At 41.7% G+C, this 13,404-nt stretch overlaps 1 protein-coding gene and 2 long non-coding RNA genes across 3 annotated transcripts; 2 read left to right on the top strand and 1 right to left on the bottom strand.

Moving 5' to 3' along the window:
• The first annotated feature begins 2,203 nt into the window (after positions 1 to 2,203).
• On the top strand, positions 2,204 to 5,840 carry LOC112433688 (uncharacterized). The gene is made up of 9 exons (XM_076888584.1): positions 2,204 to 2,637; positions 2,826 to 2,944; positions 3,026 to 3,332; positions 3,399 to 3,490; positions 3,740 to 3,792; positions 5,002 to 5,041; positions 5,148 to 5,215; positions 5,349 to 5,435; positions 5,516 to 5,840. Exons 1-9 carry the CDS (start codon positions 2,487 to 2,489, stop codon positions 5,838 to 5,840), a joined length of 1,242 nt encoding a protein of 413 aa, XP_076744699.1. The 5' UTR covers positions 2,204 to 2,486.
• A 221-nt stretch (positions 5,841 to 6,061) lies between these two features.
• On the top strand, positions 6,062 to 7,681 carry LOC143412360 (uncharacterized). The gene is made up of 4 exons (XR_013100147.1): positions 6,062 to 6,239; positions 6,394 to 6,566; positions 6,721 to 6,935; positions 7,026 to 7,681. It is a non-coding gene; the product is annotated as an uncharacterized LOC143412360 (long non-coding RNA).
• A 5-nt stretch (positions 7,682 to 7,686) lies between these two features.
• On the bottom strand, positions 7,687 to 10,590 carry LOC143420329 (uncharacterized). Its single transcript, XR_013100146.1, has 3 exons — positions 9,586 to 10,590; positions 8,204 to 8,422; positions 7,687 to 8,127 (listed from the first exon to the last, which is right to left on the bottom strand). It is a non-coding gene; the product is annotated as an uncharacterized LOC143420329 (long non-coding RNA).
• Positions 10,591 to 13,404: the final 2,814 nt, after the last annotated feature.

The raw sequence follows: 13,404 nt of genomic DNA, 5'->3' as shown, positions 1-13,404 counted from the left end.
TGGAGAATGCATTTGATCGTGTCCCTTGGGGGGTCCTGTGGGGGGTGCTCCAGGAGTATGGGGTGTCTGACCCAATGCTATGGGCCATTAAGTCCCTATACAACCATTGCAAGAGCTTGGTCTGCATACCCGGCAATAAGTCTGACTCATTCCTTATGGTTGATGGGCTCCACCAGGGCTGCCTTTTGCCACCGATTCTGATCATGATTTTTATGAACAGAATTTCTAGGTGTAGCCAAGTGGCGGAAGGCTTTCACTTGGGTGGTCTCAGGATTTTATCTCTCCTTTTTGCGGATGATGTGGTTCTGTTAGCTTAATGGGGGATGGCCTCCAGCTCGCCTTAGAACGGTTCGCAGCCGAGTGTGAAGCAGTGGGAATGAGAATCAGCACCTCCAATTCTGAGGCCATGGTCCTCAGCCCAAAAAGGGTGGAGTGACCACTTGGGTGAGGGACGAGTTCCTGCCCCAAGTGAGAGTTTAAGAGAGTTTAAGTATCTTGGGGTCTTGTTCATGAGTGACGGGAGAAGGGAGCGGGAGATTGACAGATGGATTGGTGCTGCGGCCGCAGTGATGCGGACGCTGTAACGGTCTGTTGTGGTGAAGAGAGAGCTGAGTGTAAAAGTGAAGCTCTCAATTTTCTGGTCGATCTACGTCCCTACCCTCACCTATGGTCACGAGCTGGGCTGAAGGAAGGACAATACTCGGTGTATAAATGCTCAATCAACAACCATTTTATTCCATACAAATCTTATTATTCCAAACAACACTTCTGCGCACAAACCATCCAGAGGGGAGATGAGCGCACGTGTCACGGTCCTGAGTCTGTGGACTCAGTGTTTTTCTGTTTGTATTAGTTATCTTTGTTTTCATGATGTGTTTTGATTCTCTTGGGTTTGATTTCTGTCACTGTATCCCCTAGTTTAGTCCACGTCTGTTCAGTTTCCTGTTTTACTTTGAAAGTCTGTGTACTATGTCAATGTGTTGAGTTTTGCCTCCCCTTGTCTTGTCATGTCTGATGAGTCCCAGCTGTGCTCTCCTCCTGTTTCACATTCCCTAATCACCTCAGTATGTATTTAAGCCCTGTGTTTTTCCCTGCCAGTTGTTGCGTCCTCCACGTTTGTTGTGTGTGTATCCATGGTCGTCTTCCTTCAGCATCTCCTGTCTAGTTAGTTTAAGTTGTTGTTTATGCATCGTCCAAAGGTGACTCTCCAGCAAATAAAGCCGTCGTTTAAGTTAATGTTTTGTCTCCGAGTCCTGCACGTGGGTCCAGCCACTGACAGCCACACAACTCATCGTGACAGAAGGACGCAACCATAACATGGACCCAGCGGACTCAGCTCACCTCGAGAGAGAGGTGGACCTTGCTCGCATCCTCGGACTGATGACTCGCATTAGCCACGCCTCAGATTTGCAGACGTTCTCAGTCGGGCTGAATGCAATACAAACCATATTTGACAGAAATCCTCAACTGCGCAAGCTGTCTATTGCCTCGGAGTTCAGCCGTTCGCTGACCCAGGCTAAGGAGGCAGTCAAAGCCCGGGAGCTGGCCCAATTCACCCTCATCTCCTCATCCACACTGCCTCAGTCACAGCGAGCAAGCCTTCTCATGCCGCCGCAGCGGGCGGAGCATTCTAAAGCCCCTCTGCAGCAGCTGAAGTCGCAGCATCGGACTCCTTCCTCCCTCACGTCTGGTTCCGACCACCCCTCACCTGCCTACGGTGGCTGGGAAGTGCAAAGCGCAACAAATTAAAAAACAGCAACAAATGAAAAAACCGCAACAAATTAAAAATCCACAACAAATTAAAAAAACGCAACAAATTAAAAAACCGCAACAAATTAAAAAACCGCAACAAATTAAAAAGCCACAACAAATTAAAAATCCACAACAAATTAAAAATCCACAACAAATTAAAAAACCGCAACAAATTAAAAATCCACAACAAATTAAAAATCCACAACAAATTAAAAATCCACAACAAATTAAAAAACCGCAACAAATTAAAAATCCACAACAAATTAAAAAACCGCAACAAATTAAAAAGCCACAACAAATTAAAAATCCACAACAAATTAAAAATCCACAACAAATTAAAAAACCGCAACAAATTAAAAATCCACAACAAATTAAAAAACCGCAACAAATCAAAAATCCACAACAAATTAAAAAACCGCAACAAATCAAAAATCCACAACAAATTAAAAAACCGCAACAAATTAAAAATCCACAACAAATTAAAAAACCGCAACAAATTAAAAATCCACAACAAATTAAAAAACCGCAACAAATTAAAAATCCACAACAAATTAAAAATCCTTGACGGAAAGGGATTGTCTGAAATACCGGAAGTGGCACAACGATTAGGCTTACTCCATATTTGTAGCTCAGAAAAGTGATTCGGGATGTCAACAAACGTTGAGAAACTCACGCCTCACAGCGCTTCCTTATCACCCTGACGGTGCTTGCTGCACTACATAGAGAACCGGAAAATGTTTTGCCCGTTTTGTGGCGTTAGCTTCAGCCTCTTCACCCCTTTTTGTGCTTCCTGTGGACGGTCTCTGGAGCTTTTGCGGGACACAGACCAGGCTGAAGGATCAAACTCCCCGGGGACATCAAAACAAACAGAAAATTCTGAACAAAGTAATTTTGATATATTACTCACTTTTTGTTCTCTTCAGACAGTCTATGCTATTTCAGTTAAATAGCACGTTTATTTACCATTTTGGCTCCGGTTTCTGTTTCTGTTTCCTTATACTGTATTCTCGTCTACGTTTAGTAATGGAGAGTGCTAACCCCGTTTTGATGTCAAACGTTTTTCATTCAACCAGAACAAACATGTCCGTCATACAAGCAGTTCATGGAGTACAAAAAATCAAAATCCAAAGAGCGTCAGGCCTTCAGCTGTGGAGCAAAATTAAAACTCAAGTTACAGAGTAAACCTGTCAAGGTAAGCCATCACAGGTAACTTTATAAACGAGGATTTGGCAATTATTCTTAAAGTGATCTGGCTTTTATTATTTGTTTGTAGATCAATATCGGATTTATGGTGTCACAACAAACCGACTTAAAACCGCTAAGAGGGAAAACACTGCCCTTATTTATTACCCCCGAAATTACAGCCCCTGACCTCCTGAAGCAGGCTGTAGAAAAAATGAGAACATTCAACAAGGACTTGGTGGAGGGACCATATGTCCTTTTGTATCCTGACTGCACAGAGGTGATAAATGTGCCTGGGACAGAAAGGCCATTCCGATTGGCAGACTACAAAGAGGAAATAGGAAAGAACTACAACAGGATTTCTCTATTCATTTGCCCAGAGAGCCACTTCAAACGAGGTTTGTTAATTTTATATTTTGATGTGTTTACATATACAACAACTAATAATGTGTCTACTTTCTCAGCTCTGATTGCAGAGGATGGTACCTCAGACTCGGACCCTGAGATTGTGATTACATCAAGAAGCACAGCTGAGTTCAACCAGGCAGACACATTGGTGTGTACTTTTTTTCCCTCTCCACCATGCCAGAGGCCTGTGAGTGGCCCTGGCAGAGGTGCATGTCCTCTGAGTGCTCTATTTTTTTTCTCTATAATGATCATAATTCTGTAACATCCATGGGTCTATTATTTTCATTGTGTGATTATATGTTCTTTAAAAAAGTATTTTTTTTTAAGTATTGATGGACTATCTAAATGCGATACGAAGTTGGTGAAAGCTTTGAAAAGTGCATGTTTTTCATCTTAGGTTTTCAAACCACAAGACCAGAGTACCCCTAATGGTAAACATGCAGAGAAGGAGTAAGTTATTTAAGAGCTTGTTCTGCTATATATTAGAGTTGGGCAATACAATATATGTCTTTGTTTTATTTCAGGGAATATTGATCACGATATAAACCGCTAGATTTGTACATATTAAATGTGCCGTTGCTCATGGTAAATGGTAAATGGCCTGTATTTGTAAAGCGCTTTATTAGTCCCTAAGGACAAAGCGCTTTACACATCCAGTCATCCACCCATTCACACACACATTCACACACTGGTGATGGCAGCTACATTGTAGCCACAGCCACCGTGGGGCGCACTGACAGAGGCGAGGCTGCCGAACACTGGCGCCACCAGTAGGCAATGGGTGAAGTGTCTAGCCCAAGGGCACAACGACCAAGACTGTCCGATCCGGGGCTCGAACCGGCAACCTTCCGATTACAAGGTGAACTTAAAATTTCACATAAGTAAGATGTGAAATCCTCAGAAGCTTGTTTTGATTTAAATATTTATTTCCTGTCATAAGTTCAGACAGACGGATGTATTAACATATTACATCCGTTTCAGATAACTAAAAAAAGGTACATGTTAAAAACTAAATCAAAAGTCAGGGATAAAGATTTCCAGTTTCAAAAGACAACAAACACCAGATCACTCAATTGCTTGGTCAATTACATTTAAAAACAAAAAAGAATGATTCTAAACATAAATCTTAGTTTACAGTAAGTTTTACAGGAGAACAGACATAAAATTGACAAAGTCTTTGTCAATATCAAATGAATAAGCTAAGAAATAAAAGCAAATTCTCCTAATCTCTCCTTGTATATTTATTTTAATGGTTGGTTTAGATGTAAATGGTGCCCAAACATCTCCACGGGTGGCGCTGCTACTTCACTGTGCTGCAGGTAACAAGTCACCCTAACTGGACATGATGCTGTTCCCAGAGCGATTGGTTGCTGCGCTACTTGATAAGGATTGACTATTCTTATGTCAATGAAAAAAAAGAGTGATTAGAGGAATAAGCAGCATATAAAATGGATGGATGGATAGCTCTATTGCAATAGTCTCATATTTCCTTTGAGAGAAAAGTATACTGCAATACATATTGTTATTTTATTGCCCCACCCTAATATAAATATTTATTGGTTTCATAGCCTTTTTATAATGTTGGTATCATAAATAATATTGAACTGTATGAGCTTCTTATCTGGACATTTTAATTCCAATACTCTTATTCTGTTTCAGACATGCTCCAGGACCTTCATCTATCATACAGCCATGTCAGGTATTTGGGCAATTTATGTCAGCATGACGTTTTTTGCTATTGCTGAAATAGTACAAAGCTATGTATGTTTATATACAGTATGCAATTTTTGTTCTTTTTTTTCCAGATTGTAATATCTGATACAGAGGATCTTGATCACCAAAACGAAACGAATCCAGTCATGAGTCCCTATAGGTAAATAAAATTGTGTCTTATATGTAATTTTAAATCTGTAACTACAGTACACGTTTGGGTTTGTGAAATGGGTAAAGATAATTAAAGGGTGAATAGAAGTTATTCTAATGTTGGAATTATAATTTCTCAACAGTAAATATGCAGACCTGTGTGCCCCCTGCATTGAGGACGAGGATGAAGAGCTGGTTGAAGTTGCTTCACCGATTGATGACAGAGCACTGTAAAATATCAAATACTACTTCAAATAACAATGCTAAATTGTATAGTCTTGCATTCGGTCTTTCATTTTTGTGATTACAGGGAAGACGTTAACATTAATCTACCTGACATCATTGCAAACTTATCCAGTGCTATTCATCATGGAAGTGTCAGCAGATTCAACATCTCAAGAGCAAATGTCTGGGATGGAGCAGTCAGGGGTTTCAGGCGGTTGTCATACTCTGAAACCAATGACATGCTGGTTAAATTTACTGATGATTCTGGCATTCTAGAAGAAGGACTTGATGCAGGTGGCCCAAAACGAGAGTTTTTGAGTCTGCTAATGAAACACATGAAAGATCGTCCCATTTTTGATGGACCCAAAGGACGTCGATTCCTCGTCTACAATGCAAAGGGTATGCAATGATCAGATGTTTGATAAACTTAATTTAAAGACTTTTTTGGACTTTTAAATCAATTTGTTTTTAATTATTATCAGAAGCAACTCATAATAATTTCTTGGATTATTTCAAAACAGCATTAGTCTGTCTATCTGATCGATCTATCTGACATCGATCGGATCTGATCGATCGGTAGAGAGAGGTGTGTGTGTGAGAGAGTTTATCATTTACTGTATTCATTCACAGCTGTAAGGGAGGATGAATACTACCTAGCAGGAAAGATGATAGCCGTGTCAGTTGTGCATGGTGGTCCAGGGCCCCATTTCCTGTCAGAAGAGCTGGTACATTATCTTGCAGGCCAGACTTCAGTAAAAGCAACAGTTGCCTCAGTCACAGATGACGACATAGGGAAAGCTTTACAAGAGGTGAGGACAGCGCAGGATTTGAATGCAGGATAGAACTACAGCTTCTTCATCTGTATGACATTAAAAAATTCTTTCTTTGTGTAGGGAAAAAACAGGAATGAAAATCAGACACGTAAGCTTACATTGTGTATGTCCATTTTTATGGGTTTTTCAGATCGACAGTGCTGGTTCAGTGGATGTCCTGCGTGACTGTGTCATAAAACACAGTACTATGCTACAGGTGGCTGGTTGTCTAAGGCATGTTTCCACAGTTGAGGAAAAGAAAGACATTGTGTCTGACTATCTCCGGTGGTATATAATTGCTCGAAACTCATCTGTAATTGACAGGTGAGACAGGTGAATTATTGTTATGACAGTGTTGTTCATAGTTTCCGACTGAAATATTTTACATTCTCCAAGGTTTCCAAAGTTCACAGTTTGTCCATAGTTTGTGCATGTACTATGAACTGGTAAATGACACAAAGTTCTCCTCATTCTTTAGATTTAAAGAGGGTCTTTCAGCACTTAATTTCCTGAGTGCACTCCAGCAACACCCTACTTTGCTTTCCCCGGTCCTGTGTCACATGGAAAAGAAACTCACAGCCCTTGAACTTGAGAGACTTTTCAAACCTGACTTCAGCCCATCTGGAAGTAACAGGAGACGTCTGGAAAGTCAAACTGTGGGCTACTGGTCAGACTATCTGCTGGACTGTGAAGGTTTATACCAGTATTTCTTTTAGTACTCATTACAAGACAATGTGTTGAATTCACATATACATATATAATTTTTTTTAAAATTTTTTGCAGAATCACAAACTGCTGTGTCGTTGGGCGATGTTCTGATGTTTGCAACTGGGCTAACATCACTGCCACCTTCTGGATTAGATCCACTACCAAGCCTACAGTTCCTGGATGACTCTTTATTCCCGATGGCAAATACATGCTTAAACTTATTGAAACTACCAATGATAACTTCATATTCCTTGTTTAAATCCAACATGGATTTTGGAATTCAAAACTCCCCAGGATTTGGATGTTTCTAGAATGTCTGGCCTTGTAGTTCAAACCTGCTGTTGATTTATTCCTCAAGTTTTTAAGTCAAATTTTTTTTTAAATATGTTATGAATAGGAGAAGGTGGGACATACTGGCGGTACAGCACAAATCCATTATAGTTTACCAGGTTTATTGTAGTTTTATTAGATAACCCAGTTACTTACAGCTGCTTCTTCTTGGCATTACATTGTAAATTCTGTAGGTTTTTTGCTACGGGACTTATCCAGAAATCTGTTATGTATTTGAGCATGTTTTTTTTATTCTAAAATGTAGGTACATCTGTTCAAAGGAGATTTAAAATGCAATCGCTAGACTTGATTTGTTCAAAGTTTTGACAGTGCTACTAAAAGTAAAGGCATTTAAAGGTGTACTGTGTTCTACTCTTAAAAGTTGTAATAAACACACAATACAGTGCAAGATGTGATTTTGATTTGATTTATTATTTATATAAATGTTCAGGACTGTATCTCAACTTCCATCAGCTAAACAAGGACCAGAATTATCAAGACATTCAGTAAGAATATGCTTTTACAAACACAAACTTAAACTTTTGGCGTCTTCAGCCAACTCATGTAGCCTAGTTCAAAAAAGCAGCATATGCTATAGGTTTTGGTGAAAACAACAAAAAGCCAGGTTTTTGTTTTTTTTTAGAAATTTGCAATTTCTATTAACTTCATGTAAAGTTCAGTGGCAGACTCCCAGCAGACGGGCTTTTGAAAATGATTTTGCTCCATTACAAAATTCAGATACTCCTGTATGTTTGAGTCCCCACATACAACTACTGACAGCCTAGACTCAGGAAAAGCGTCCAGTTCAGATTGTTGAATCAGGAATCCACAGTCTCTGGAGCCGTATCTGTGATCAATGGAAGACAATTGCATTAATATAGGTTTACACATAAAGTAATTATTTGATCATTATTATCCGTTACCTGTGGGGTAGGTAGTACAGTTCATTTGGCACACCTCCTGGACATGAAGCTGTTCTTGAGGGACGAATCCGATGAGTGTTCCACAGCTTCACACATTCATCAAGATCCTTCTGAACAATGACAGTGAAGCAAAATCTCAAAAGGCACTGATGCTCGTGACTTCCATTGAAGTGTCCAGCATCTCGAAGATCCGCAAACAGCTCCAACCAAAACTGAGCCCTAAAAAAATTGTTTAGAGATAGTTTAGTTTGTTTACATGGCATCGTTTCACAACACGTCATCGCATGGCACTTTACAGTTCATTTTAACTGAATCATATATAGACTCCAGTCAGTTTAAATGTTTTCTATCGAAAGGGATTGCATACAGGCAAAACTCTAAAACATTTCAGTAATGTGCAAAAGTTAATTTATTTTAGGAATTCTAATTAAATGTGAAATTAGCGATACTGAGTCATTACATACAAAGTGAGGTATTTCAAGTATTTCTTACAATGTTAATGATTAAGACGTAGAACTTATGAAAAACCCAAATTCAATGTCTCTAACAATTTGTATGTTCTATTTGTTTGGGTCCTTTTTGCATAAATTACTGCCTCCATGCAGCGTGGTATGGATGCTATCAGTCTGTGGATCTGTTGAGGTGTTATGGAAGACCAGGATGCTTCAGTAGCAGCCTTGAGGTCTTAGCCACTACACTATGTTACACCCCTTTCATCCACACTTACATTAGACAAAACTTTCTATTAATGTGCTTTGATAGTCTCTGTGAACATTCAAATTCTTTTAAGGTGTTCTTTATGGAGGGTGTCAATTATGTTTTTTTTCCCACAGCTGTCAGGACAGCAGTCATGTCCATTCTGTGAGTCCTCCTGAATTAGAAAGACCATTTAGAGGCTCAGGAACCCTTTGCAGATGATTTGAATTAATTAGCTCATAGTAGAGTGGCACTTTAAGTCTAAAATATTTAACCTTTTCACAATATTATGGTTTTGAAGTTGGGTTTTTCTTAAGTTCCAAAGCATAATCATCATAATTACTAAATGGGCTAAAAATGTATAGTTTGGCATACAATGAGTATTTAATATCGGTTTTACTTTTTAAGTTGAATTACTGAAATAATAATAATAATAATAATAATAATAATAATAATAATAACAACAGTAATAATAATAATGGATTGCATTTATATAGCGCTTTTCGAGGCCCTCAAAGCGCTTTACAATTCCACTGTTCATTCACTCTCACATTCACACACTGGTGGAGGCAGCTACAGTTGTAGCCACAGCTGCCCTGGGGCAGACTGACAATAAATCAACTTTTGCACGACATTCAAATTTGTTACGCCTTTAAATATCAGGCAAAATTAAATGTTATATTTACCTTCCTTTTCGATATATGGACCACCAGGACTCAATTCGCTGGTTATTCGTTGATGAACCAAACATGTGACTGGACTCTCCGCTGAAGTGGTCATCATGATGGTGACGTAGTGCGCACTGAACTGCAGCCATAATGCCGTTTTCTGTCCCACAGTCAGTTCTCAGTCTCATCGGTACAACACCAAGGCTCCCAACACATGACAAGTAATAGTAAGCTATAACCACTGGATTATTATTGGTTGGTCCACATTCTAGCCACAAAACCTTGCGTGAAAATCCATCAATGCACCCTGAAATGGCCAAACCGAATGGTTTGAGCTTGTCATAACCATCAGCATGCCACATGTAGTTGGGTCCCAGCGAATGATAGGTTCTCCTAATGAATCTTCTGCGTGTTCTCATCTGGCATCCATGAGGATTAAGCTCCCGGAGTATTTTCATCACATCATCCCTCTTCACTTTAAGATGATGCTTTTGTTTAAGTACCTGCCACATTGTTCGATACCCAAACAATCGCCCAGGTCCTTGAAGCTCCGCTCTGATTGCGTTAATGATCGTTGTTCTGGAGTGAAAATATTTTCTTCGGTAAAGTCCAGCATTATTAAGTTTACTTTTAAGACTCCTTAAACTTATCTTTACACCATGCAAACTTAACATCATGTCCATGATAACACTATATGAGTGACCTTCGTTGAAATATTTAATGCAGTACTGTAGGGTGTCTGATCCTTCAGCCTGGTCTGTGTCCCGCAAAAGCTCCAGAGACCGTCCACAGGAAGCACAAAAAGGGGTGAAGAGGCTGAAGCTAACGCCACAAAACGGGCAAAACATTTTCCGGTTCTCTATGTAGTGCAGCAAGCACCGTCAGGGTGATAAGGAAGCGCTGTGAGGCGTGAGTTTCTCAACGTTTGTTGACATCCCGAATCACTTTTCTGAGCTACAAATATGGAGTAAGCCTAATCGTTGTGCCACTTCCGGTATTTCAGACAATCCCTTTCCGTCAAGGATTTTTAATTTGTTGTGGATTTTTAATTTGTTGCGGTTTTTTAATTTGTTGTGGATTTTTGATTTGTTGCGGTTTTTTAATTTGTTGTGGATTTTTGATTTGTTGCGGTTTTTTAATTTGTTGTGGATTTTTAATTTGTTGCGTTTTTTTAATTTGTTGTGGATTTTTAATTTGTTGCGGTTTTTTAATTTGTTGTGGATTTTTAATTTGTTGCGGTTTTTTAATTTGTTGTGGATTTTTAATTTGTTGCGGTTTTTTAATTTGTTGTGGATTTTTAATTTGTTGTGGATTTTTAATTTGTTGCGGTTTTTTAATTTGTTGTGGATTTTTAATTTGTTGCGGTTTTTTAATTTGTTGCGGTTTTTTAATTTGTTGCGTTTTTTAATTTGTTGTGGATTTTTAATTTGTTGCGGTTTTTTCATTTGTTGTGGAGTTTTAATTTGTTGTGGATTTTTAATTTGTTGCGGATTTTAAATTTGTTGCCGTTTTTTAATTTGTTGCGCTTTGCACTTCCCAGCCACCGTACCTGCCTCATGCCTGGCAGGAATGTGGTCGGAGGATGAGGGACCAGTCACTGTTGCTCCGACACCCTCCGTTTTTTCTGTCGCTCCGGTTTCTAAGAGAAAGCGGTGTTCTCGTCGTCGCCGTCCCTCACCGCAACCCGAGTCCAGTTCTGAACTGCTGGACGTGGTGAGTGAACAGAACAGTTGTCACCCGGCTTCTTCCACGCTGGGAATTTCCCGCTCTGAGCCAGCGAATTCGAAGTCGGTTAACTTTTTGACTGGTAACTCAGGGCCTGCAAAGACAGAAACTGATGATCCCAAGGTGGCTGACTCTGAGGCTGTCTTTCGGGACTCTGAGCATTCTAATCTTCCCTCTTTTGTTTCTTCCAAGTTTGAGAATATTCAGGAATCAGATGACCTTATTTCAGAGTCAAAAGAGATTTTTTGTCCTGTAACTGAGAGTGGTGTTTCTGGGTTTCATTCTGAAAAGACTGGGGTTTCTGTTTTCGCTTCTCAGGCAGGTTATGTTGATTCCGAGCCATCTGTTTTTGGATCAGTTAATAGTGAGTTTCCAGATGTAGATTATATATGTGAATCTGTTATGAAATTTTCTGACTTGGACAATCATGATCTCACTCGGGACATTAAAGATGCAGCTCAAAAGACTATTTCTCTTACCGCTAAACTAAACAGGGACAGTTCAATTTCCTAGCCACATTCCATCTATGCTGTGCAGGCTAGACCTCATGAGGCTGTTGTTGGTGTTGCTTCACCCATGGTTTACGCGGCTCACCAGCCAGTTCATTCTGAGGCTTCCTATGATAAACCTCATGTTTCCATAACCTCCCCCGAGTTAAATTTCACAAGCCTAGAGTCTGCTTATTCAAAGACTGTTTGTGTTGCTCATTGTGAACTCTTCCAGACTATACGTCCTGTGACTGTCCAGGTTAAGACCAACCAGGTGTCATCTGCTGTTACCAAGCTGGCAAAAATACTTGGTTTGAACACTGCAGAAGTTTCGGATCCACGATCATGTTTGTATGACTCTGTGCGCCGTGCTTTTCAGCCAGTAGCCCTGGACACTGTGTGTGCAACTTCCCAGGCTGCGTTTTGTAAGACTGTGTTTTATGTTGCTTCACACCCAGTTTCTTCAGATACCGCTTGTATAATTCCTCCAGCACCTGTGACTGCCCCTGAACTCGTTTTTTCTAAGACTGCTAACGTCAACCTGGACAACTTAAGAATAGCGGTTTTACCAAGGTCAGCCTGCCGTAAGTCTCGGTTTTCTAGAACCATGTCTGGTGCCATAAACCTGGTTTTCCCAGTGACTGTTACAGCTCCTCTGCTCTGCTCTCCGCGTCCGGTTCCAGTTCCCAGGCAGACTATGGCTCCGTTCATCCCTGCACCTGTATCTGCTCCACGGGCGGGGATGGTGGGCGCCTGGTCATTGCCTGTGCCTGTTCTGGTTCCCTGGGTGGGGGCAACTGAGACCCCGCTGACTCCTGCACCCGTTTCAGCTCCTCGGGTGGGAGCAGCGACGGTCCAGCTAGCTGCTGCACCCACACCGGCCCCCAGGGGTACGGCTGCCAGAACACAGCTCTTCCCTGGCCCTGTATCTGTTCTTCAGGTGGCGGTGGCTGAGGTTCGACCAGGCCCAGTACCCGTCCCTGTTCCCCGGAGAGGAGTTGCTGAGAGTCTGTTACCCGCTCTGTTGCATGTTCAACAACCATCACTACACCCAGCACGACCTTCATTGCGACCACCACTACAACTTCTGTTTCAGTCGACCGTCCAGTCTCACGTCATGTTAGCTGGGGGTTCAGGTGAACCCAACCAGCGTCCTGCCTCGTCTGCTGGGGGTTTAGGAGAACCCAGCCAGCCTCAAGTGTCGGCTGCTGGAGGGCCCGAGGAGCCCGCCCGGCCTCATGCCACGTCTGCTGGAGGGCCCGGGGAGCCCGCCCGGCCTCATGCCACGTCTGCTGGAGGGCCCGAGGAGCCCGTCCGGCCTCATGCCACGTCTGCTGGAGGGTCCGAGGAGCCCACCCAGCCCCACGCCTCGTTAGCTGAGGGTCCTGGAGGACCCAGCCAGCACATCTCCACATCACCTCCTGCAGCCATCCCGCTGCCGTCAGGTTCCGCAGCCGTCCCGCTGCCGTCAGGTTCCGCAGCCGTCCCGCTGCCGTCATCCACGCCTGGTCCGGCCTCCGCATCCTCATCATCTTCGCCTGGTCCGGCCTCCGCATCCTCATCATCTTCGCCTGGTCCTGCCTCGTCTGGTCCTGCCTCGTCTGGTCCTGTGGTTGCCACGCCG

The sequence above is a fragment of the Maylandia zebra genome, linkage group LG9 (assembly GCF_041146795.1).
Source record: "Maylandia zebra isolate NMK-2024a linkage group LG9, Mzebra_GT3a, whole genome shotgun sequence".
Lineage (NCBI taxonomy): Eukaryota > Metazoa > Chordata > Actinopteri > Cichliformes > Cichlidae > Maylandia > Maylandia zebra.
This window is presented reverse-complemented; position numbering and strand designations above follow the sequence as displayed.